This window comes from Plectropomus leopardus, chromosome 2 (genome assembly GCF_026936395.1).
Source record: "Plectropomus leopardus strain MGB_pleo_1.0 chromosome 2, ASM2693639v1, whole genome shotgun sequence".
In the NCBI taxonomy this organism is placed as follows: domain Eukaryota; kingdom Metazoa; phylum Chordata; class Actinopteri; order Perciformes; family Serranidae; genus Plectropomus; species Plectropomus leopardus.
This window is the reverse complement of record NC_142177.1, coordinates 26,096,092-26,122,766: the sequence shown is the minus strand read 5'-3', so window position 1 is coordinate 26,122,766 and position 26,675 is coordinate 26,096,092. Positions and strand designations below refer to the sequence as shown.

The window sequence follows — 26,675 nt, the reverse complement described above, 5'->3', positions numbered from 1 at the left end:
TAGGTGAGTTAACAGTAGCTGTACGCATCCTTCTGCACGGTGATCCAGCTGGTGGATGTTTTTCAGTGGAAAGAAAATAGTTCCTGCATGAAACTGCTCACAAAAAAATCAAAGGATTATCTCAACTAACTGGGTCATGATTTCTGGAAAGAGACATTGCTGTGTGAGTACTTTAAATTTTACAGAGGTTCAAAAGGAAGAAATACCTTGAAGTTATTGTTCAGATCTTTTGAAGTGGGGTAGTGTGGGGTACTTATCCATAGATAGTATATGAAATTATATCAGTCCGCACGCTCCCGCTTTTGAGAAGCAAACACGAGTACTGACACAGAAGCTAAGCAATGTACTGATATGGATGAGTGTCAGCGATTAAAAGTATTTTAGCCAGCTAAAAAAGTACAACTTAAAACAATCAATATCAGTTTAAGTGTATAGTTTGATAGGGCGCGGCATGTGCAAAAAGGCTGTGTTCTTGCTGCAGTGGCTGTGGGTTCGATTCCCAACCTGTGGCCTTTTGCTACATGTCATCCCCTTTCTCTCCCTATTTCACACTAATATCTGGCCTGCAAATAAAGGGAGCCCCCCAAAAAATTATCTAAAAAAAAAGAAGTGTACACTACACGTTGAAAGTATAGCTTTACCTTGCCACCAGATAGCAATTTCCAACAAGGAACTAACATTATTATATCACTCTCTTCAAAGCCAGACTCCACTGAGAAAAACAGTGATTTAACCCGCTGAACACAGGAGCTGATGGTCTAATGCTGCCTCGTTCAATTACTTTTTCTGTGTGACTTTGGCGTTGAAAGGGGTTAGTTTGGATTCACCAAAGGCACACAATAACACAAACTAACTTACTGATCAAAGCAGCAGACCAGGAGCTCTTGTGTTTAGCAAGCTAAAATGACTGTTGACTGTTGTCAATGGAGTCTAGTAGATTTGATGAGAGCGTGTTGAAAATACTCTCAATATTGCGTACACTGAAACTGCATACTGACAGACATCTACTGCAGGTAATACAATGACTATGGGTTAGTGCATCATACAACCCTACTTAAAAAAAATCTGAACTATCCCTTTAACAGAGAAAAATTGAGCTGTATTATTGTCCAGTTTAGGGTCTTTTCAACACTTTGCACTACAAATGTGAAAAATGTTCTTGCTATTAATAGTGGTAGCGTATTTGGTAGTGTTAGCACAAGTAGTTGTAGTAAGAGGTGTCTGGCATGGTGGACAAAGCCACGTCAGCTGTGATTTACTCTCTGGCGTGTAGTTTTATTGGCTTGCAGCCGCAGAAAGAGTTAGGAAACACACACACACACACACACACGCACACACACAGAGTAAAAAGCCCCAACTCTACAGGAACTGCTCCAGCCCAGACAGGGGCTGAATTGTTTTGTTTCCATAGTGACCTGGCAGCACACAGCTGACTGCGGCAGGAATACACACACAGTCAGACATGCACTCACTCACACACACATACACACAAAGCAGACAAAGACACACACGCATTACAGTGAGCACACTGATGGATGGACAGAGGGACACACAAAGAGAAGAAAGATATGGGGGAGGGAGAACAGGAAGGGAGAGAAGGTAAGATGGAGGAGAGGAAAATAGGGGAAGTGAAATAGGAGTCGGTTGGAAAAAAAGAAAAGAGTGAAAGGCAGATAAGCAGCAAATGCAAAGCAGAGGAGGGAAAATGTGTGTGGGCGGGATTAACGGAATCAAAACACATTCACCAGTTTCACTACATAACCTTTATCCCTGCCTCAGCAAAGGATCGTCTTTCCCAACTCATGTTGTTCATTGTTCCCGACTACACAGGCTTTACCCCAATCCCTATCAAACCTTATGAACCCTCCGCACAGACCGAATAATCTCATCAGTCACACGGGCAGAAACATGACACCATAAGATGGGGTGGACCTTCATAGTTTTTAAGGGTTTTTTTTCTCAGAAGCAGCGTAGGTGGAGAAAAACTTTAAACTTTTAAAACTAGCCAGCTCCCTTTTCCCTCCCCCCTCACTCTCTGCCTCTTGGTTTCTCCTTCTGTGTCTCTCTCACTCTGTCTTCACATGAAAGTGATAGATCTGGGGCTTTATGACCTCTTTATAGACACAAAGGCTGCATTGAGATCAGGGGAGAAAGAGAGAGAGAGAACCAGCTCTCCACTCATCACAACACCCTTTCTCCAGCCCTGTACTTCCTCTCTTTATCCCTCCACCCCTCCTGCTTTCCCCCTCTTTTTTTTTTTTTTTACTTTCCCCATTTCTAACTTAAGCTCCCCTCTGGTGTTACACTTAATGTACAAGAACCAATCGCACCACTGGACGCTGCTAACCACTGGGCCACCTGGGTGAATGATTGGCCAGTTGGCTGTGGACCAATGGTGGCGCAGTAAAAAGACACAACGGCAATTTCCCACCCTGCTTGACTGATTTGGGATATGTGGACCCCTTAACAACCCATCTTTACACGCACGTGCACACACACACACACTGCAGTGGTGGGAGCTAATTCCACTCATACGACAGTCACTGACATCAATGAGCAACTGCTGCCTGATTGTTACCATATGGTTTTACCCGCTTTTCTGTGTGTATGTGTGTGTGTGTGTCTACAGTATTCCTCAAGGAACAACATTTCAACACAGCTCTACTGACTTAACAATGTGGAAATGGGAGAGATGGGAATCCCCCGATTTCTGCTAAGGCTGCAATTTGTGTTTCAAAACGATGCTGTTACATAGAAACAGAATCTAATCTGACAAGCAAATATCAGAATCTGGCTGTATGCATCAATGTGTCACTCTTTCTTATACAGTTTAAATTGCCCTGGACTGTATCAAGGTATTACAGTGTATCCAGTACTCAAAACCATCAAAAAATAAAACACTCCTCTTTCTAATAAACTGATACGGATATGCGGTATTGTATGTATAGTAGTGAGCAGCACGCTCCACCAGAGGTCAGTATCTACTCATGAACAGGCATCAGAGCTGAAATAGATGGCGACTGCTAATAGCGGTGATAACATAGGCCCCCTGGAACGTTACACAGCTCTACTTACACTTTTTCCCCGTGGCCACTTATGGTATTGCAGAGAAAAAAAAATCCCCCGAGGCCCAAAAAGCATTTTCTTCATGGGCCACCGTTTGGTAAAGAGACATCTGTAAAACTGTTGACAAGACACCTTGAACTGCAAAAACAGTCAATTATGAATCTTTCTATCATGAATGTTCAATCCTTGGAGGTTTTGTATTTGTAAAACTTTCGAGGAGGCAACAACAGCAATTTAGAAATCCTTGACATCATCAAAATGTAAATTCATGAGTGGAGCAGGCACAGAGATGAAACACTACAGCTCATATTCAGCGGGACGCTTATCCCAGAATTAAAGCAGGAGGCTAGAAACTTTTTTTTGGCAAATGCACCAGGTGATCTGTCATCTGTCTTGGGGTCCGGTGTCTAGTTGTTATTATACTTCCCTGAGATAATGCTATAGGACTAGTAAGACAAAAAATGTCTTCTCCCTCTGTTTGGGACTATTGCCACATGTAACTTTATCTTGATATGATTTCTTCCAAAAACAAAGCAGTTTATTGACCACATGGTTTTACACATCGCCTCCATTCAGCCCACTGAAGTCAGTATCCACTGCGGCAACAAGTGTCATAGGGTCCTTTGGCAAGAACAATGTTTATTTCCTATCTAATCATTATTCTTTGGACCACAAATATTTCCCAGCAAGACTTGTCTCAGTAGGGTAATTGCATATTAGAAACTCAGCATTGTAAGCTATAGAATGTGTGATCACATGAGCATTAATAACCTGTTTATGCAGCTTATCCCTGTTTTGATCATATTCCGGATACGCCGTTTACATGAGCACGAAAAAATAGTGTCATTCACATTCTGTGTTTACATCCCGATTTATTTAAGAGAACTCCAGCTAGTACATACAATTTTCTTATAAATGGAATGTGGTGTTGACGCGCTCAAAAACCTGATAATCAACAGGTTATTCATGTCCATGTAAACAGATTACATGTGTACTACAATGCCTTCTATCACCTTTTTTACATATAAACTATCATATATAGTATATCCCAGTGGAAGATATGAAAAAATAGATACCGCCCATGTCTATGTCAAAACACTGTCTTCTTAGCAAGCTGGATTTAAAAAAAACCCACATCATTTTAACTATTCAGTTACAACATACACTACTTACAATGGGTGAACAGGCAGTGCATTTGTCGAAGGCCAGGCTGGCAGGCAGGACATTGTCAAACCTCGAAAGAAAGCCTCGGATCTGTGGGAAAGAAATCAACATGTCAAAAACTGACATTAAACAGAGGACCAGAATTGCAGAGCAGCACTCCAAAGAGGCACACTCCTTTCAAAACCACATTTAAATGATTTTGAAACACTGATAACTTCAATCATGTAAACACTAAAAAGGTCTCTAACCATAAAGAGATGCAATGGAGAAAAATAAACAGTATATGGGATTATTCAATGTACCTTTGGAACAGAAAGTATTAAGTTTGAGAGAGGAATATAGTATCCTTGAAGCAATTATTCTTAATAAGCAAAAGTCAATGTAACACTAGTAAAGCAGTGAATACTAAATGTGAGCCTGAAAATTTTGGAAGCAGTTTGACTTTTTCTGTTTTCAACATTTTAAAATCAAGCTAAGAGCGCCCTCTGGTGCCAGAGGGGCTACAGCCTTTTTCAGTGAAACATTTTCAGCACTTCTCTCACTGCTGAAAGCTTTCACTCCTATTCCTGGCTACAGTCATTATGGCTAATTACTTTGATTACTGTCTAAAGAACCCCCTCTACTTACACACACATTCACACACACCAACAACTCAAGCGAAAAGTGTTAAATTTCGTCACAATATTTTTACCACCCCCCTCCTCCTCTCTCATACCCACATCCTCCTGTTTTTTAATAAAAGTCTTAGCCATTATGTTTGCTGGTGACGCACGTACTCCAGAGCCTGAAGTGACATCCTGCTGGTCATCAGATGGTGAAGCATTTCGAACATTTGTGAAAAAGTAATGCACAGCACGTGGACTGGGGTGGAAATCTGAAGCTTTCAGTTTTTGGATGGTATATTTGGGTATTAATGACGGTATGACGTCCGCATGCACCCCCATTCAATCACCTGTCATGAGGTGAAATCTGCACTGTCACGGCCTGCATGTTAACCTTTAAGCTATAGGGTTAAGATGTACACTTCTAACTCTGTGACTGATAATGAAATACAATGTGATACAGTGTGTCATCATGCAGCGCATTTCAATTTAATCCAACAGCTTTAGCCAGAGGCTCGTTTCATTTCACTATTTCTCTATTAATTCCAGTTCTTGACTTTTATATCTTCCCATCTGTGTGCTGATTATTTCAACTAAAATGGCAAATTCAGGGACATACAAAGGATTGAAATATTAACTGCAGTAACAGGCCGTACAGATATAACACAAATGTGAGAAGACGACTGTTGATAGCAAACATGTCCGGTGGACAAATTAACAAATGGAGGGGTGAGAGGATGAGTGAGTCAGACAGACCAATGGGAGAGCGTGGGTGAGTGAGATGGACTTGAACAGACGAGCTGTGCATAAAACTGCACAATCATTACAGAGTGTATATACTGAGTAAAGGAGTCCAGGTATGTATGAACTGGGTATGAATAAAATGTGTTTTCAGCTGACCATCAGCATACATTTAGAGCAGATTATTTGCTATAAATATATTTCAGAGATTTTTTCCTCATATTTTTAGGAATTGTTGATACATACTTGTGTTTTTATTATGTTCATTTTTTCATTGTTCCATTAGCTCTTTGGTTGTTTAAACTGATATGAGACAAAGTTGTTTGGGCATAAGCTCTGTGAAGATAGCTTGTGTTCAGGTCTTCATTGTGCTGTTATCCTGTGGATTTTCTTCTATCTAGTTTTCTTGAAAAATAGTCTCATCTTAAAATAATAGGATGCATGCCATAAACTGTAAAATAATAATTTAAATTTGTCATCTTTACAGATAATTGTAGAGATAACCCATTGTGTTGTATGAATAATAATGAATGATTTGAGTATACTGTCTTATCATCTGTTATTTCTTTTTAACATATTTTTAACATCTGTTTTGGACTTAGACAAACAAATTTGCCACAAAACAAGCACAGATCATTTCTTGGGATTTTAGAGACGGTGAAGAAAAACACTGCTTTGTTTAAGGGATGGAGCTTAAAAAGTTTCAAGCGTCACAACAACACAACAAATTTCAGGCTCAAGAGTTAAATGTACATTTACAAATCAAAACATGTTACAGAACTCATAAATATTAAGTCCTTTATTGGCACAGTCTTGTTCAGACTCTTGTAAATAAAAAAAGATATAATGTAATATCTAAAAACAACCACAGGCTGTCACTGTGGCACCACAGAAAAGAAGCCCGCAGCTTCAAACTACCTATCTGCAGTGTGATGTAAATATTAGTGGTGAATAGCGGCTGAGGAAGCAGGCATTACAGGCATAATATATACGAAGCTGGACAAACACACACATAAATACACCCTCATGCATATATCTACCCTGCATTTCTCCCTGCATCATTATCTTATTCTCTTCCTTTCACACTCTCTCTTCACAAACAAACACACACAGGACAACACATTTGCATGCCACTTTTCTCTGGTTTATTGGGTTGAAATACCACGAGCAGCTGAGGTGTCAAGCAAATGGCAGGAATTCAGATTCTCAGGGTGATGAATACTGATGATGATGCAAATGGAGGTGGTGAGATACTTGAGGATGTGATAACAGTAAGCAAAAGGGCACAGCTTGGATAGCTGCAGATTATCTACTCGTCTGCTATTTTGTAACTGCCCCAGTGCGATATATAATCATCACTGAAATTATCAAGCTAAGAAAGTTTTTTGTATAAAGAGAAGCATTCTTGAAAAAAAAAAGAAGTTGTAACTACTGTCTTTTTCAAACTAAAGTTTCACCATTTACCAATGCTTTCAACAGGGCTGCCCTTAAGTTCTCGGTCAACTAAAAGAGCATTTACTGATTTATTTGTGTAGGTTTTTTATCCTTTGGCTGACTCGAATGCTTCCAAACCTCAATGACTGCCATGATAATCAATGTCAAAATCAATATTCGATTCGATTCTTTTTCATTTTAATATGTGTATTAATGCGATAATCCCAAATAGCACAAAAATCAAGAAATGGTAATCTGACATTATCCATTATGCATCAACATTTTTACTACCAGTTAATCTTAGACAGGGTCATTTAATCAAAGTGACAGATCTACAATCACCTGAACACTGTGAACAGCACCTTTGCCGTCTTCAAAGTATTCTTTTTTTCCAGCTAATATGTCAGATGTTACTGCAACCTGCAAGCTATCAAAGTGGCAAATTGTCATGTTTTTTTAGGTGCCTCTGCTAAAACTTATGCTAGTCCAACTTATGCTGACAGTTTTATGGTTTGAGATTGCTTTATCTGGTCTGATCTCAACTCCATAGCTCCATGACCTGAAATTACATTAATGTTATTCTTCACAACAGCACCACTTCAAATCCAGTTATGGTCGTTTATGGTGAGCCACGTGGCTTTATCCTTGGCCCACGTCTACTGTTGAGCATGCTCATTCATAAAAGACCCAATAACATTCATTCCAAACAACAATACACAGACACGCATAGCTGTAGTTGGTTTTATAACAGATCTTCCTCTCGTGGTTAAAGGTTCTGTATTAAACATTTCGAAAGTCCTTGTTGTTAAAAGGACAGTTCACCCTAAAATCAAAATACATCTTTATTGTCTTACCTGTAGTGCTATTTATCAATAAAGACTGTTTTGGTGTGAGTTGCCAAGTTTTGGAGATATAGTGAAAGAGATACGAAAAAGACCTTGCTGTGAGCAGTTTCATGTAGGAAGTATTTGTTTTCAATTAAACACCTAACAACTGTATCACTGCACGTAAGGAAGCGTGCATCTACTGCTAGCTCACCTAGCACCACTGAGCAAGCTAAAGTTATAGTTAAGCTGAGGAGGATGCAATTAATGTTTATATTTTGAGTAGGGCTGCCCCTTCAAAGTTAGAGGCTGAAATTGTTCTCAAGTTCCTTCTGTGAGACAAGAATTAGTTAGCGTACCCCACAGTCCCTCAGCCTCACTCTGAGCCACTAGGACACTACTTCACAAAGAGGAGAGTGGACAGCAACTCCAGAGATAGACCATGCAAGAATAGCCAGTGCTGATGACAAAGGCATTCAAAAAACACAACAATCAGTACTACGTGTTACAACGTATTTAACGGCTTCACAGACCACCGCTGTCTGCAACGCTGCCTCTGTTAAAAGGAACATAATTATGATCTACACCGTCGCCTTGTTTTTGTTGTGCGAAACTTTTGACTCAGACCTCCAGTGCTATCTATAGGCTGTATTTATACTATCATAGATGATGTGTGGAAGTAGTGGAAGTATGAGGGCAGTGACATTTGCAACGTTTGAAATGGACAGAAATTACTCTGTACGTAAAAGGAGTATAAATAAGTTTTAGTGTGTGTGTTCTCAAAAATGTATCCCTAAGACCTTATAAAAGAGTGTTTTACCAGAGAAAACTGCTTTTATTTCCATAGAGGTAAAGAAGATAAATAGCAACAAAAACAAAGAGGTCCTTTCAGAATTATTAATAGATATGTTAACACGGACATACATTGAAGGGCATTGGCAAATGAAGGTGAAGGGGCAAACAGCACATGTCCTCAGTATAAAAAACACAAGGACACGTGAGTGACTTTCAGTGTGTGCGTGAGTGTGTGTGTGTGAGTGTATCTCACCTGATGTGGTACGAGACCCAGAGAGGTGGGGGGTTCATTCATTCTGTCATCACTGCTGCTGGCCACCGCATAGCCTCTGAGAATGAAGAGAAAGCCAAAATTATAGACGTGACAACTTCTCTCTTTTTTTAACATTTTTCTTTTCATACATGAATGAAACCTCAATCTGCAACAATTTCCTGCCATGCCTTTTAAAACTAGAATTTAACCCTTTGAAACCTGGATGGACATCATTTTCCTGAGCTGCATCCAAGCACCTACAAGTTTTTAAACTCTAACACGCAGAGCAAATTGGTTTGAATTTTTTCGAAAGCATAGGGAAAAAAGGCAATGAGCGACTTGCCAAAAAATGTCCCACAAATTGCAAGAAAATATTCAAAATAGAAATGTAAAAATAAGATGCCAGGCAAAAATCACCAGAAAACTATATTTACAATTATATGTAAAATTATACATAATAATTATATGTTCAATCAAATCATGTTAAAGAATTGATATCACCTTTTAAGCGTTTTTTTAAGGTCATTTAGTTGTTTTTGTAGTTTTTGTTTTTACTTTACTTTTCTCTCTTTCTCTCTCTCTGATAATTTTCAGGTCATTTTCTTCTACTTTTTACTAATTTCATTTTTTTCTAAATTAATTTTAAATTTTTCATTTTGAGAGAAAAGTGAAGAGTTATAGGTCAAGTCTCCCACTCACACCCTTCCAAGGTCATCATACACACATATAGTATAGTATATACATATACACTAGATTTGCAAAAATAAAAGAGCAGACAGATACATTTTATTAGATATTCTGTACATGTTAAACCAGACAAGCAATTCCGAAAAACAATAATTATTATTATAATAAAAAAAGAGAAAACGTGAGTTTAAATAGTAGATTGTAAATTCTCTTCTTTAATGTCTCATTGCTATGGTTATGGTAGTTAAAGGGCTCAAGGTTATTTTGTTATTGCAAGAGGAGGTATAACTCACGAAAAAGGCAGAGTCTCCATGTATCTTATAAAAGGGGTCCAGGTTATAGTGAACTTTTACTGAGATCCTCCAACTGAATTTTTAACTTTTTACTTATTTTTGGCAAATTTTGTGGTCATTTCTCAAAGTCGCTCATTGCGTTCTTCCCATGGTTTTCAAAGAAATCAAGCCAAATTGCTCAGGTTTCAAAGGATTCAATTTGACTGAAAGATAGAAAAAAGCAGTAAATCTCCCTCAACATCCCACAATATCACACATTATGAGGCATGTACAAGCCTAACACCTAACCTATTACACTTCTTTTTATTATACACAGCTGCAGCAAATCTACATGTAAAGTCACAAAATGGTAAATTTTGTAGCATATATTGAGAACTAAGAGATCCCATTTCCATGAACAGAAAACAGTTTTACATGTTTTACATTTAATGTTTTTAAACATTTGACTCTCCTTGGATAACATTAACGAACATATCAAGTCACACTGAGCTCAGAGTGGTTTTACATAGCAAGAAACGCCTCTCAAAATGCTGCAACATTAATCCTTATGTGACAATTTTTTAAAAGTCATAGTCATTCATATAAACACTACAGGAAGGGCCTTAACAAGGATAGAGAGATGGAGGAAACAGGTTTAAAGAGAATTGATAAAACACAGATATGAAGTGAAAAACGAGGACACAGAGAGGGCAGATGCAATGCAGGGAGATCTTGTTGTAAAGCAAGTAGTTATACAACTATTGAGGTACAGCGTGTTCATAAAACCTTGTCTTCTCTTCTTTTCTTTCTAAGCTTTATATCCAAGATAGGCAGAGCAGCTCTGTAACGGCTTATAACATCTCAAAACACTTAGAGAGAAAACGGCTGTCTTATCAGGCCCAGCAGGCGGCCACTTTAGTATGACTTTCACCGATACAGGCACACACAATTACATTCTCACAAAGACACATCTGTGCACTCTTAATAGGCATAAAAACATCCCCATCAGTGTTAGTTAAGAAAAAAAATGTAAAAAAAACTTTAAGAGTTGAAAATATCGAGCCAGTACAGATTGCCAAGTGAACTTGAGAGCTGACTGAATCACAGCGTTTGAGCTGTGAGATGGGATTATTAAATGCAACAAAGCTTCTACAGTGAACACAGATTTTTTTGGGCTCAAATATATTCGGGGAGCTGTGCGACAACCAAATTTAGGATACTACCTGCAGTGCAGTAAGACCTCAGCTGCAGTACTGCTCCATCAAAAGGCAAAAATAAGCAAGTAAAGCTTCCGGAAAAGTTTAAGAGCCACAAATTAAAAGACACAATCTCGTTTTAAGCCTGGAGTGAGTTATCAGCACACAGCTCTGACGCAAGAACGTCCACTGGTGATTAGGGTGGCTCACTATGAAGGAGGAGTGTCTACTTTGCAGAAATCTAACTGTTCTCAAGGATCTTACAAGTGCACCATTTACATTTTCAATCAAGCTAAAATGGCATAAATTCAGCACAGTCCTAAGAAGAAAATGTTGGCAATGTACAAATATGTTACATGTACTGTATATGTATATATCATACTAGAGATAGATAGACTAGATAGAGATAGACTAGATAGATAGATAGATAGATAGATAGATGGATAGATGGACAGATGGGGGTTTTCTCCTTTTCCTCTGTATTGATTGCTACATAAAGCAAACACATACAGTACTTAATACAACTAAATACCCAGATCTGTTTATGCATGGCCAAATCAGTACTGTTTTTATTACTAGCACTATAATACCAAATAATAAGCCCACAGTATATAACAATTGAAAGTTCACTGTCCTTACCCTTCACTGTGCTGCAGGATGGACACCATCATCTCCACAGCCAGGGCTCCAGCAATCATGGCCAGGCCTGGTCTGCTGACTGTGCACTGCTGATCCAGAGTCCGATCCCTGGTCGACTGTTTACATAAAAACGAAAAACAACAACAATAAAATAAACAGCTAATAAATGACACCATGGTGACAAACGGCATGTGTTTGACCACATGCTGTTCCACTTTGCTTAATTTCACAGACAAAAAAACAAGAACCACTTTTACTTTCATAACATGATCCAAAAATGTCTATTCAGTCATTCAGCAAACTCAACTAAAAGGGGGCTGGCTGTGGCTCTGATTCAAATGTTAACATCACTGTAACCTGTGACAGAGAGCTGAAAGCACATGGCATTTGTAGAAGTCAGAGCTGAATGGCACAGTTTCCAACAATTGGCGGTAGACTTCAATAGCTGATGAATTGCTTTCATACAATACTCATATCAAAAGGTCACCAAGGAGTAAAAGACCATAGAGAGAAACAAAGAAGGTACGAAAAATGGACAGAGGAAGACTGTGGGCGGTGAGAAGAAAGGAAAGGCTGTTTGAAGCATCTCACCCTTCTTTTTTTACTTCATGATTAAACAGCTTGTTGAAAAGCTAAGATTTCTGCAGCTTATGACAATAATTACAAGAAAACTGTCAATGTTATTCATAAAAAAAAACTTTAAAATAATCACATTACCATGCAATTTAAAGCTGCATCAACTTTGATCAGTTTTTTTAGTCAGTTGGTGGCAACGGAACAGGTTCTGAACACATGACATACTGTCAGCTTGTAAAGTTGATATGGATGTTATCACAGAGCAATATCAGCATTCATTTGGAGTCTTGTTCCTGGGAAACTGACAAATGTAAGTCCAATATTCACCCCTTTAAGCTCTGTCTGGGTCTTTAGCCTCTAAATGCTCCAATATGTCAACCACTGGGTGGTCACGTAGCATTTATTGCTTTAGCAGAGCTTTTTTTTTCTTCTCTGAAAACAGCTGCCCGCTGTAACTGCAGACAAGGCTGCTGAGAGAGATCTTTGCACGCTGAAAACAACAATCCAACACAAGCAGCTCAGCTCAACAGAGCTGAGGGGAACTGCAGAGCAGGGGTTTAGTTCTCTGTAGGGTCGTGATTAAATGTCTATCCAAACTGAGTTTGTTTTTTTCCGTCCAAAATTGTTGCATGTCTAAAAAGAGACACAATCTCACATTACGATTTATGTTGTAAATCACGTTTGCACACTGACTCCGAAATCCAAAATTGTTACACGTCTGAAAAAAAAAAAAAAACACAGTCTCACATTACAATTTATGTTGTAAATCACATTTGCACACTGACTCTTTCAGCCATCATTTAAAATTTCAGATCAGGTTCGATTTTCTGCATTTTTACGTATCGGTCAACAAGCCTTTAAAAATGTTTGACCAAGAATTAGTACAGAAAATCTGGCAGCAGGACACACTTACAAAACACGAGAGATCTATCTATATCTATATCTATTCATGACTCAGATAGTGGATCTCCAGTAGTGGGAAGCAAGCAAGCACGTGTCTTTTCATTTTGTCTCGTATTGCAGATTTTTGCAACAAAGGACAATAAAATGAATGGGACTCCATGTGCAAGGTTTCTGTGCATAACACTTTTTTGGAGGAACGGCTTGAAAAATGCAAACAAAAAAACGGACTCAGTGTGCAAAAGCCTCAAGAGCGTCACCCTTCACGTACAAGTAGTAATCTGCCCATTGTTAAAATTAACAGAAGTTTTAAAAATGAGTGTGAAGAAAGCACATTAAAGAATCATTCTGGCTTTGTGTTTATTCTTAAATGTTGTCACTTTTTTCATGGGTGTTTGTTTTAAGTGTATAACATGGATTAATGGGTTAAATGCATGCTTGTGATATGTGTATTTTCCTCACATCTCCTGGTGCAACAACATCGTTGCAGAAGTAGCAGCCCAGCTTGTGCCCTGGGATATTGGAGAACAGAGAGGATCCGGGGACAGAGGGTGCAGGGCCGGCTGGTGTGGAGGACGAAGAGGAGGCAGAAGAACAGGAAGTGGAGGAGTCTGCCCCTGCAGAAACACTCTGACTGACAGGCGGTTTCTTTAGGCCGTGGCGCATCACGACAAATGTGTCAAAGCCTAGAGCAGCGTTAACCACGAGCTGGGGAGTGAAAGACAACAATTATGCTGAATCATGGTAACAAAAGGTTCTTACAAAGCAGTGACAGAGACAGACCTTAAATAGCTTTGGTTTGATTAGGGACGGATCACTTAAACACACACAGCACATTTCAACCAAATCAAATTAACTAAATGACTCCTTTTACACAATATGGTTGCAATGTGTTGAGTCATTTCAAAAGGCAATGACCTAAAACATTAATAGGCTCTATATAATGTTGAAACCATCCAGATCTTCGGAGAAACAACGGAAATAAATTGTAAAGCCAATTCGCAGTGAAGTCTGAAACAGCCCCACAGCACAAACGGCCAAATAGCCTCTCAGCTGAGCAGGACACACAGAAAACCTAATCAGCAGTCCAAAAAACACTTAACTGCATATAGCAATACAGGAGTTGCATCAGTGATACGACTGGAGGCATTACAAATAAATGAGACAATGTTCTATAATCTAACGTTGCCTAGCAGCTAACAGAATTCTGACTGGTAAACATAAAACCTGGCCGACATTATTGAGCCATTTCAATTTCCTGGCAGAAAGTGAAATGGTTTCTAAATTTCAAGTTCCAGCTTAAAGTAAGTAAAACATGTTACACATTCATAAATGTCTCCTGCCATGGTGCCGCACTGACTGTGACTCAAGGTCCTCTAGATCCGCAGAGCAAAAAGATCTGATAAAAGCCTTAATTTTAATTCCTTTAATCAACCTTAGTACCACCATCAAAATAATGCACATGAAAAAAAAACATGTTCTTTCTGAGTATATTTGTAATTTACCATACAACATTACAGACAGTTAACTGGTGTGTTGCATTAATTAATATCTTCTTTTACCACTTGGGTTTAAAAGAACTGTCTTATAAAAGTAGTTTATAGTTTTGGCTAGTGTTACAATATAGTGCTTAATACATATTAATTTGTCATTATATATAGATTCTGAAGATTTGAACAGTTTCAATAGTTAGATGGAACAAAAATTTAAACACGATGCCTTTGTTCTCTCCCATTGTTGACAGGTTTACCTTACAGATCTAAAGCCTCCTGCAGTCTGTGAGATCTTTGCAATCTTGTAAGTTCAGCACAAGCTACAATGTGTGACATGGATCTTAATAAATTTGGATAAGGCATCAAGTTTGATGTATACAGACTGTGCAATGACAACCGCAGACTACGACCTACCAATATTGACATCAATATGCAACAACAAAATGCCATCAGTGTGCATCATACATCTATGCCGCTATAAGTGGTGAGAGCAAAATGTAAACAAACAAATCGAGCCCTCACTATAGTGGCTTTTATGTGTTTCAAAAAATCAGAAGAGCAGGAGGTGGAGGAGGAGGACCGTTTTAGAGCCATGACCCAAGACATCGCCAAGTTTAATTCACAATGTTTATGGGACAATGGTCTGGGACAGCCCAAAATTGCACAGTTATACCAGGTTTAAGACTATTGTAATGCACTCAGTAGATTGTAGGGCTGTAGAGTCGGAGATTTGACTCATCAGTCGGAGACCCCTCAGTCGACTGAGCTTGCTTCAAGTGGAGCAGTCTTTTTTTTTTGCTTTTATTTTACTCGTTAGTGTGCTGTGCAGTGTACATCTAGAGAGTCGAGTCAAGTCAACTTAATACAACACAGTCAGCTCACCAAAAAATGTTGCTGCACGCTGTCAGTATGTCGTTAGCGCAGTTAAGATTTTTATACTATATTACGTGAATGCCGCTGTCACACTGAACATCCCAAAGAGCTTGTTAAAATGTTAAATAGGAGGGAAAATACTGAACTGTAGAATATTCACATAGAACGGCCAAATCTGATTCGGCTGACATAATTCTGAGTCCAGTACAGCCCAGATAGGCCTACATTTCACTCAAAATTGAGTCACAAATTTGTGAAAATCTGTGTTAACAAGCGCTTCTTCTTTTCCAAGATAATCCATCTACATGACAAGTGTGGCACATTGAGATGCTAATTATTGTTTGAACAGCATCATCAGTACACAGGTGCACCTTGAGAAGGTCACAATTAAAGGCCACTCATCTTGAGTCAATCTACTGAGTGCATGAAAAAATGTTTTAGATCTTTAACTTGAACCTGTGAAAAATGGGAGCAAAAACAAAAGTGTCGCGTTTAAGTTTTTTTCAGTATATTTTCCGCATTATAGATATACTGGTACCAGCTATGCTTACTAGCTCACTCTTATAGTTAAAATTTACTACAGTCATTCTGCTGTTCTCTACTGCTAACCAAGAAAGAAAATTAATTGTCGCCAAGCCCTTATTTTTAAATTACATTTTTAACTTAACTTTATCCATCTGGTATTAATCTACTGTATCAAAGTTAGGAATTCCAGTACTATGACAATACTAGTAAAGTCAAAAAGAATGGCCCATTTAAACACCCAGTAAATATGAAACAACATAAAATCCTTTAGATGTCATGTTTCTGGCAACAAATGAGTATAAACTGAATATTCTTCAGTCTTCAGGTGATAGATTTTCACCTTTGCTCTGCAGCTAGTTGCTAATTTTCTCTGTTTGTTTATTTCGGTTTACCAGAGCTTTTTGCTGAAATAATAATGAACGTGTTTAATGGGGGACATGACACTGTAGCATACAGTAAATGTGCAAACCAAAACAACATGCTACAACAGGCTAAATAGCTCCAAAGATGTGCAAACCTGAGAGATAATTATCTGAGCATTTATCAGTGCAAGTACCTACTTCTACATTACATGTTGCCATTTGATCCATTGTTTCCACAGAAAACATGATGAATGCAGCTTTTGGATTTTGTGGCAGCCCGCGAGGGTCTCTGTCTTTCAGATTCACCAACCAGGTGGAAAAATACTTTGCTAAGTGGATTAATTTATTCCTGTATTAAAGGACCCTGAGTCTTCTGCATGTGTGATATTGGCTTAAACCCTTAAGAATCATCTAAGCCTGTGACATGTGACACTTAATATCCCATTTATCTGCAGTGGAGTATTTTTTTCTCTTTTTTTTTTGTCAATCTTGGTCTCTGACTTGTCAACTTCTATATAATTGTGCATCCTTCTCCATGCTTCATGTGTCTGTCTCAGCTTTTACGGTGCCGCTGGATGTACTGGATGTTTTGTCTAGCCCTGTTTCAAAAGAACAACAATAAAGTGCAACTTCAATGGCCCCTACATCTCCAACCCCAGCCCCGCTGCTCAGTGACGGTGTGGCTGTTCTGTAGGTCCTACCTTCCTTTTGCTGGCAGCTATCACTGTGGGCAGCCAGCGGCTCTCCCTCGTATCCATTAGTAGGAAGACCACATCGTGTTCTGAAATGAGCTTCTCCAGCTGCTCGACATCGCTCTGGGCCTGGGAAAGAGTGGCCTGAGAGAAATTCACCGGGTGACCAGGCATGGGGATGCTCATATTGTAACCCTCTGCATTCTGCAGGAGACAGAGACAAGGATGCAGAGAACAAAACAAAGACACTGCTGAAAAACTGATACGAAACGTAACTAACATTTGTGGCTGAATACTGTGCGAAATTTGCAGATGCAAAGTCCATTATCTAGGGACGATGATTTTGTTTTTAATTTTGGATTATCTGCGCATTTGTTTACATCAAAACGTCATGACCGAATTTTAGTTATGGATTTGCATCATACATATATTTCAACTTGACTGAAGAATTTCAAATGAACACAAGTGTTCCTGGAGATCCAAATTGTAAAATTTGGGTTTCCATCACCTGTAGACGGCAAAAGTTTGTATTGTTACTAAATTTGCCTTTTATTTCCTGAGCTATGTCTCTCTGATGCCTGCTGCTTATGGTCTGGCGGTCTGAGCCCTGTGGGGGGTTAATGCCCAAAAATGTCCCAAACACAAAGTGTCTACAGAAAACAGAATACACCACCTCACACTTTCAGTGGTTCATACAGTTATTGATGACTGAGAGGGATAATTTCTGCAATGAGTCTATTCATTATATTTTTAGGAAAGTCCTGCAGAGTATATCTGTAACATACTTCCAGACTTAATGTCCAAGATGCCCTTTTTACAGAAATAAAATACAGAAAAATCATCAATATAAAAAACTTCTTACATTTGTAGAACTGATCAGCTGCTGCATGAAAAGCCAAACACTGAAAACTTAAAACTAAACCATGTATGTTTTCTTCTTTCTGCTGAGTGACATGGTAGTCTAGACAGTTAAGTGAGGTCACAGCAGATACAGGCACCAAACAGTCCTTTTATGGACTGTGTCATCACATCATTGTCAAAGCTAACCTGAGGCCAGCATGTACATGTCTCTCCTGTATAAGTCGATGGTAGAGTATAAAGAGGAAACCTTGAATCACTGCTTCCAATCCATCAAAAAATGCAAGGACTTTTATTTTCCACTGCCAAACATGTATTATTGTGACTATCTTGAGGGACTGCAGGCTTGAAAGTGAGATGAATGGAAATGTCAAGAGTATTTTCACAGTCAAGAGAAGGACAGAAAAGGGCAAAGACGAAGTGTGAGATCTTAACTAGAAGAAATGCCACTTTTATCGAATCAGTGCATCCGCTGCCTTCGCTTTGGGGAGCTGTTAAGCAAGTCTCGAAATGCATTCCACTTTGACGCAAGTGTTGCTAAGCACTGACGAGGTGATTTCAGGCTGCAGACATGGTAATCATATTCTAATTTCCAGTGCGAACACAAGCGGATAAGAAGACAAAAAAAAATCATTCTAATTGTGGAGAAAAACCTTTCCTGAACAGATAAACAATATAACAATGCTACTGTTGACACCTTCAACCTCTCTGACCTCACTGTTGACAAAATTTAAAGTGAGTGAAAAGAAGTTGGTGCCAGCACAACAAACTATCATGTAAATGTCAGGTGACAGTATTTGTCACTAGACAAAATATGAAATCTGCTTACGACCGTTTCAACATTGTGACCTTGTGTGAACGAACTCCTTTTGGTTCAGTTGATGCATTTCTGTGCTCCCCGCTCACTGCACTCATATTTATTTCTATCTTTCACATTGGCATGTGGTCCCTCTGTGTTTATGGGAATACAAGTGAGAAGCAGGCACACACCCACACTGATAAAAATAGGAGGTCAGGTATGGATGTGGCTTGTACAGGGGGTGGACAGCCTAGACAGACACCAGACATCATGACAGCACAGGGCCACCCATCAAGTGTTAAAGCTTTGTTTGTTTTGTTACTCTATTTTATTCCCAGAGGAATAAGAGGAACAGAAAATGACAAGAGGCAGACGGAGAGACTGGAATATAAAGCCAGTGGCATGTCAGTTATTTGTGTGCATGTGTGTGTGTGTGTGTGTGTGTGTGTGTGTGTGTGTGTGTGTGTGTGTGTGTGTGTGCGCGCGTGTGTGCGTGTGCAGTTAAAGGGGAAATCTCAGGCCATCTTGTCCATGATATTATAATAATTCTGGTCCATTTCATCTTGTTTCGGGAGCAACCTATTACCAGGTTGTGATTGTGAGCTCTGCAAAGGTCAGTAACTTTAAAATGAGCCTTTAATTTTACAGAGTTTAAGTAAAAGGGCATAAAAGCTCGCCAGTCACACAATGAGTCAGTTTAGTCGAAGCTCACAAGTTGCCTCGAAGCCCAGAGGGTGAAAACATTTCATTACACAGACTGTGATACAGGGCTCTCGGTGTGCATTTAAAAATTAATATCTGACATCTGAAGAAAAAAATCATTGCTTTTTAGTACTTCAAAGTCATGCTTCAAAAGATTCACACCATCAAAAACCTGAATAACTGCTGACTGCACAGTTAGCCACTTTTAGCCTCAATACCTCCTCCTGGTATCGCAGCAGTGGGGAAAAACTACGCAGATAATTAAGTAATTAGCAATGTCCCTATTTTTAGAAATACTTAATAAAAGGCAAAATTTTCCCGTTCAAAAATTTGGGCGGGGCAATAGCTTGACATTATATTGATATTGTGATATGAGACATATCACCTTAGCTTTCAGACATCGTAATATCGATAGTGTTGTCTTTTCCTGGTTTTAAAGGCTGCATTACAGTAAAGTGATGTAATTTTCTGAACATGTAAGACTTTTCCAGCTGGTCTGTTGGTTGCCCTTAACCACATTACTAACAGTTATTTATCAAAAATGTCATTGTGTGAAAGTTTTGTAAAAGCACCAATAGTCAATATCGATGGCAAGTTATTCAGTTAAACATATTGTGACATCTGATTTTCTATATATCGACCAGCTCCATTAAAAATGGTTTACTCTATGTTTGGATAGTCAGCCTACAAATAGTTAAGAATAATTATAACATTTCAACAGCTTATTAGTTGAGGCTCGACAATTCAGATGTTTAGTTTTGTCTGTAAATGTTTAAAGAGAAAATTTGACAATTCACTACATATTTACAGAATTATCTAGATGAACTTAAACTATCAATTTAACTTATGCCTCATTCGTTGAATGAGTAGTTTAAGTTTAACTAAATTAGCTGCCGAACAGGACAGGTTAAAAAAAAAAAAAGTTTAACTAAATTATTCTGAGAAAATCAGTCCCTCCAGGACTTTGCAAGCTTTTATCGGGATTGTTGCGGCCTGAAATGCCGGATTTCACACAACAGCTTTTCTAAACAACTAACTAACTAAACAGTTAGCTTTGGCTATGAGTATGTGACTCAGTCACAGGCACAGAGCTCCAGTCCTGCAGCAGGAGTCTCATCATAAACAAAAGAGAGAGAGGCTGAGCGGATCAAGCTCTAAAACGAAATAAAGGTCAAATTTGTGGTTAAGTTGTGGTGATTGGACAAAATTGCAAGTGAAGTGAAATGCACCTAAAACATTGTAATTGAGTGCATATAGTTGTTGTTGTTTTTTTTTTACCAAATCACAGGTGGTCACCAGATCATTAAAGGGACGAGTAATAATATTTATAGAACAAAGCCCTAAAAAAAAAAACATTTAAATTGAAACTATTTGAGGTGGAAAAATAACTTCTCATTCAACTGCCTCAGGTTACAAAAAAGTTAAAGATAATAATGAAGTAACTGCTAACCACATATAAATAGGAAACAACTCAGAAAACAAAGTTACTGGATTTTAACTTTGGTGATCCTGAATCCCTGCATGCATGATATCTGAGGACACAGCAAATTAAATTATCCTCTTATGAACTGTCGTCATATTCTTGCAGAGCTAAGCATGCATGCATCAGCACACTGGTAAACATGATTCACATCATAAATATGCATTTAGTCTAGGTTTTCCAAGTGGACTAATAAGTGATGGGTGCTTTCGCACCAAAACAGAGCCCTGCTGTGAGTGTTTGGTTCTTTTCTTGTTTAGTAATATAGCAAATAATCTCCCAAGAGAACCCATTCATTAATTAACAAAGTAATGAAACCACCAACATTAATATGCAACTAACAAGACTCTTAATTTTCTGCATGGTTTGGCCATCACATCTTAGGCACAACCAATAAAACAGGACTATAATTATACAGAAATATGGTTATGAGCATAAACAAAATTATAATGTCAATGCAATTATACAGCAGTAAAACTCAAAGCTGCTGCACAAAGGTAAAAGCCAAAAGAACCATATTGTCTCTAAAAGTCAGGAATTAGGGATGCACCAATTTATCGGCTGAACATTGGGCTAATATGCACCCCGTCATCAGTAAACATCAAGGAAAAGATGGAGGAGAAATGGACACTGGCTGAACTGGCATCCTGTACAGGCGTTGGAAATTAACAAGATGAACTCCATGCCACATCAGTTTCTATTGGGATATCAAGAACTGTAATATATTTTGATTACCTCACACTTGACTAAATCCTAGGCAGCGGCATTCAAACAAGTGACTTCTTTTTTGTTTGTCGATCTGACAGAGCAAAAGACTCTGGTGAGAGAAAGAGACGAGCAGTGTCTTTCACAGTGAAGAAGGACTGGTGCGTTGGAGGAAATGTGAGGTGCCCCCTGTCCTGATGTGGATGACTGCTATAACACAACATCTTGCAGAGGCGGCTGCAGAGCGGCACTGCCATGTTCAAGAGGAGCAACCATGGAGCCATTTTGTTGAATGCAGGATGTGTTGACAGTTAAATCATTCCACAACCATAAACCATGGATAACCAGAACCACCAACAAACACGGACATTTATGAAGCAGCAGCCAAGGATGTAAAAAGACGCAAAAAAACGGAATTACAGCACACATATCAAAGGTGCTGATAGGATCACACTTCACTGGACTTTGTACATTATATAATTCCATGAAATTAATAAATCATTTATAGACTGATATATATCTTAGGGCTGCCCCCTGAAAGTCTGAGATTCCAATCATCAGTTGGAGACCCCTAAGTCGACTAAGATTGGTGGACTTGAGCAGTTGTTTCTTTGTATTTAAGTGTGCAGTGTGCTTCTGGGGACGTTTTGGTCCCCAGACTTTGCCGCAGAGTGAGAGCTCTTGACTTTCACGGTACTCTTTGGTACTGATGCGATGCAGCAGTACAGAGGAAGAGAGACTCTGCACTGTAAGGCTATGAGATCTTTTCTCTTCTGCTGAGAGATGGTGAATTTACAACTCACAGCAATTTCATACAACAAGGTATCTGGCAGTTGTTTGATATTTAGTGTCAGCAAAAAATGTAATTATGTAAAATGTAATTTCACACTGCACATCTGTCATTTGTTAGCTTGTATACTATATAATATACTATATTACATGAATGCCACTGTCATACTGAAAGTCCCGGTGAGCCCTGCACAAACTTTGTATGAAAACAATCGAATGGCTGAATCGTATTAAACTTCTCAATATGATTTAACTGGCATAATTCTGAGCCAGCCCTAATATTTTTAGGAATAAAAATTAAAAACAGATTCTTATATGGTATGATCTCAGACTTCCAAAGAGTAAGCACTGTTTAGATCCTCCTGTCCAAATGGCGATTAAGTTATCATAATCCACAGTTTGGGCATAATTTTTGCATATCAGTACTCACCACACCAGGAAAGATTTTGGTGAGTCGATCAACAGCTGCCATGGCTTTGGACTTCCCTCCTCCAAGACAGTCTTCAAACTCATAGAGAGGCTGCCGAACTGGATTGGAGTATGATATCTTCGCATTGTCTACAAATGTGATGTGTCTCACTCCCCATCCCTGGAGAGCAAAACAGAAACATAATTTACATTTTTAATCACAGTATTTAGAAATACTTGAGTGCTTTTCATTGGCATGAACATTGTTCAAAGCTGCTTCAGGGACAGAGAGTGGGAGGTTGTGTTCCCTGTGTTTATTCCACTGTCATTTTGAAATAATAGATGCATTAGTGTGCAGGAAGTACAACCTTAAGTTATTCTTGTTGTTTCTAATTAATATCACTCTCTGATAACACAAAGTCTAGCCAGACTCAATTACATTACACAGGGGTATTTTTACTGTTTTCACTGACTGAATGTCTAAAGTGCCCTCAGAACGGTAAATTTAAATGCAAAAAATGTTTTTTTAAAAAGCATAGACATGTATTCAAATTAACTTCAGAAGTGCAGGCAGCACTGGTCCACTGTTTTCATTTAGTTCAAGAAGATTTAAGATTGCTTTATTTGTCACTAGGGAAATTCGTCTTGGTCTTAAAGGCTGCCTCCAAAAAATACAAAGTGTGATAATAGACGTAAAGTGCACAACACAGACTAAGTGCAGACATAAAGTGCACTCCAATATGTGTGACACAGCCCCTCATTTCACACTCTCCACTTAATTTGTTCAATTTACTTTAAAACGAAACAAAAAATGTCATTCTGATTTATGCATGTTGCTTTTTTTTAGCTAAATAAAATAGATATTTGTTCATGTCTAAAGATGATGTGACAGTTATGGTGAAATCTGAACAAACTACAATGAAGCTTAAAGACTGGATTTGTTTTTGTTGGGTTTTTTTTTAAAGAAAATAAATAATTAGCTTCATAAATAGCAGGTTGTGGTGGATGAATTTTTTTTTTTAAAACCCTACTGGTCACTGAATCGAGCAGGTTCATTAGGGATCAGATTTACAGTAGACACAGACACTGACAGTAGGTTGTTATGTAAATATGCATTATGTTATTCCTTCTATCATTGGATAAACTTTATCAAGCAAATTTGTGAGTAAAATCCCAAATCATGCTGTTAAAAAAGCTAAACAAATATTCATGTGAAAAAGTTGATAATTTAGGGTTATCAGAAATCACAGCTTCCAACAAGGTTATTGGAAAGCATTATATCATAACAAACACTAAGAGAGACACATCCTTGTGTGTCTGCTCAATATATGCAGACACACTCTAATTTGACTCTTTTGAGAATCTGATGTTAAAAACAGAGGCTAGATGAGGCAAACATATTTTCAGTATACGTCAAATTTCATGGTCGACTTTTGTGCCTTGTTCATGCAGGGAAGGACGGGCAGGGTCTGGTATGGCCAGAGAAAAGGTCACATATGAGGTATATTTTTCTTAAATGTCATATAGAGCTGAAATGATTAATTGATTAGTTGTCCAGTATTAAAAAAAAAATGTATTATTTGATGATCAATTTATTGGTTTATACAAGATTTACGCAATTTTTCAATAATTAAAGGGTCTAAAAATTTTTTTAGACCCCCCTCATCGTAACTTCATTTTGTGTTCTTTTTGTGTTTTATATCATTTGTTTTAGAGTGGTATATTTTGATTTTGTATTTTTGTTCTATGCTGTATGTCTGTATCTGCTGGCTGTCTTGCCCAGGACACTCAAACCAGAAAAACTCTTGTTTTCCTAATTTAAAAAAGGTTAAACAAAATTTAAAAAAAAAAGTCTGCCTGAATATCTTTGGGTTGTGGACAAAACAAGATATTTTAGGACATCATCTTTGGCTTTGGTAAATACTCATCCATGTTTTTCACCATTTTCTGACATATTATGGCCAAGTGATTGATTCATTGCAAAAATAGTTGATAGATTAATTAACAGTCAAAATTACTGTAAGTTGCATCCCTAATGTAGCAAGCTGCAGGAAGACATAGATTTTTATAATTAGTCTCACCACTTATATTTTTGATAGTAGAGTCTATTAAAGTGACAGGTTGAACTGTTTCCCAAAATGTTTTTTTTAAGCTGTTGTCTTGTTTCCCATGCAAGCTATTTCTGTCACAGTCTGTCTGAGCTTTTTGTAATCTGCACCAAATTTCCAGATAACAGGGATTTATTTATTGTTTAAAACCTTCAAGTTTAAAATCAATGCATATTGTGATCTGTAATTATTAACACCAAATGTCTATAACAATAGTTGATTGAAATAAATCTGTAACTCTTAAGGGAGCAGAGTTCAGCTCCCACTTCAATCAAGACACTAATTTCATATTCAGTTATACAGAATGTGGGGAAAATTAAAGCGTCATTCAGAATTAGATATCCATTTAAATCCTGTTGAGTTGTGTCATGTTGAGTTCACTGAGAGAGACACAGAACAAGTTTTGTGGAGAACAGAATATTTCTCCAGTGTTAATGTTCCTTGAAAAACAGTAAAACCCAGTAACAATTTATGACGCTTCATAGATTCTGATAAATGTGGAGGCACACTGACGTCACTAGTCTGGTACTTGCGCAGCACATATAAAACAAGAGCCTGCTAATTAAACAAAAATTTAAAGAAAAGACTACATAACACTCCCAAAAGCATTTTTCAGACATGTACAATTTTAAGGCCCAAAATCACAGTGTCAAATTCCTGTGTGTGTCTGACTTTCTATCGATTTATCCTTCCATCCTTACCATAAGAGTCCTGGCTACATTGCAGCCCAGAGTCCCAGCTCCCAGAAGAAGACACTTTGTGGTGACTACTTTGTCCAGGTCCAAGGAAGGAACCAGCCTCCATCTCATTAGCTTCAGATTCAGGTCCACTGATGACTCTGCAAGCCTGCAGACAGACAATGGAGAGACCATCTAGTTTACAATGTGCTAAATCAGGGTAACTAACAAAGTAGTTTTACTTTAATTGTCCAAAGCAACAGATGACACAGTATGGATGACAAATTCACAGCATACATGAAAAACCGTCTCCATTGTTGAGATGTGGTGGAAAATTTGAGAACCCGAGAGCCCTAACCAGCCCAAGTTAAAATAGCTTTATAATTTCCTTTTTTTACATGTATTAATTATTGGCTGAAAAAAGTGCAGTCACACAACTTAACGCAGTTAAATTTTGTTTATTACCTTTTAGGGTCCATGCATTCACTGAGGTTGACCATCCTGGGTCCCATGGCCCCCTTCGGGTTCTTCTCCCAACCTACACTCTTAGGACATGCTGTAAAACAAGATATTCACAGTGTAAAATAAGGATAAAATGTCTCTACTACAAAGTGAGTGATATGAAAACAGTTTTCAGAAAAACAATAAGACACTAAAAGTGTTGAATTGTTTCGGTTTCCCCCACTCACCACTTTAGTTGTATCTGGCCATACAGAAACTTTAGTTTCATTTGCACACATTTCTGACAAAACCATCAGCCTTCATCCAAACACAATGGAGGTAAATGGAATTTCACCATATTCACAGCAGTGACAACACACTTAGAAAATGCAACAGCAATGTGACTCTTCAGGGACAATGTCCAAGGTATTCTGGGTTATACACAGACCAGTTTTCATTGTAACTTCTTTCCCCTGAAGAAATACTTCCTGTCAAAAGTGTTGACATGTCATAGATTTTTGTGGCCAGAACCAGTGAGTCAGGATTGAGCACCCGAAGTGTTGGTTAGTGTAGAGATGCACTCAAGCTATGAATGTAATTGCTTAAATAAACAC

The 26,675-nt window shown here is 38.3% G+C and overlaps 1 protein-coding gene across 1 annotated transcript in view; it reads right to left on the bottom strand.

Annotated features, from left to right (window-relative positions):
• atg7 (ATG7 autophagy related 7 homolog (S. cerevisiae)) overlaps positions 1–26,675 on the bottom strand; it is a 79,778-nt gene that overhangs the window by 38,410 nt on the left and 14,693 nt on the right. Inside the window, exons 10-17 of the mRNA XM_042506622.2 lie at positions 26,086–26,176; positions 25,645–25,789; positions 22,858–23,016; positions 17,104–17,298; positions 13,612–13,857; positions 11,674–11,789; positions 8,880–8,955; positions 4,240–4,320 (exon numbers count right to left, since the gene is read on the bottom strand). Coding sequence (XP_042362556.2) covers positions 4,240–4,320; positions 8,880–8,955; positions 11,674–11,789; positions 13,612–13,857; positions 17,104–17,298; positions 22,858–23,016; positions 25,645–25,789; positions 26,086–26,176 — 1,109 coding nt within the window. The remainder of the gene's footprint in view (positions 1–4,239; positions 4,321–8,879; positions 8,956–11,673; positions 11,790–13,611; positions 13,858–17,103; positions 17,299–22,857; positions 23,017–25,644; positions 25,790–26,085; positions 26,177–26,675) is intronic.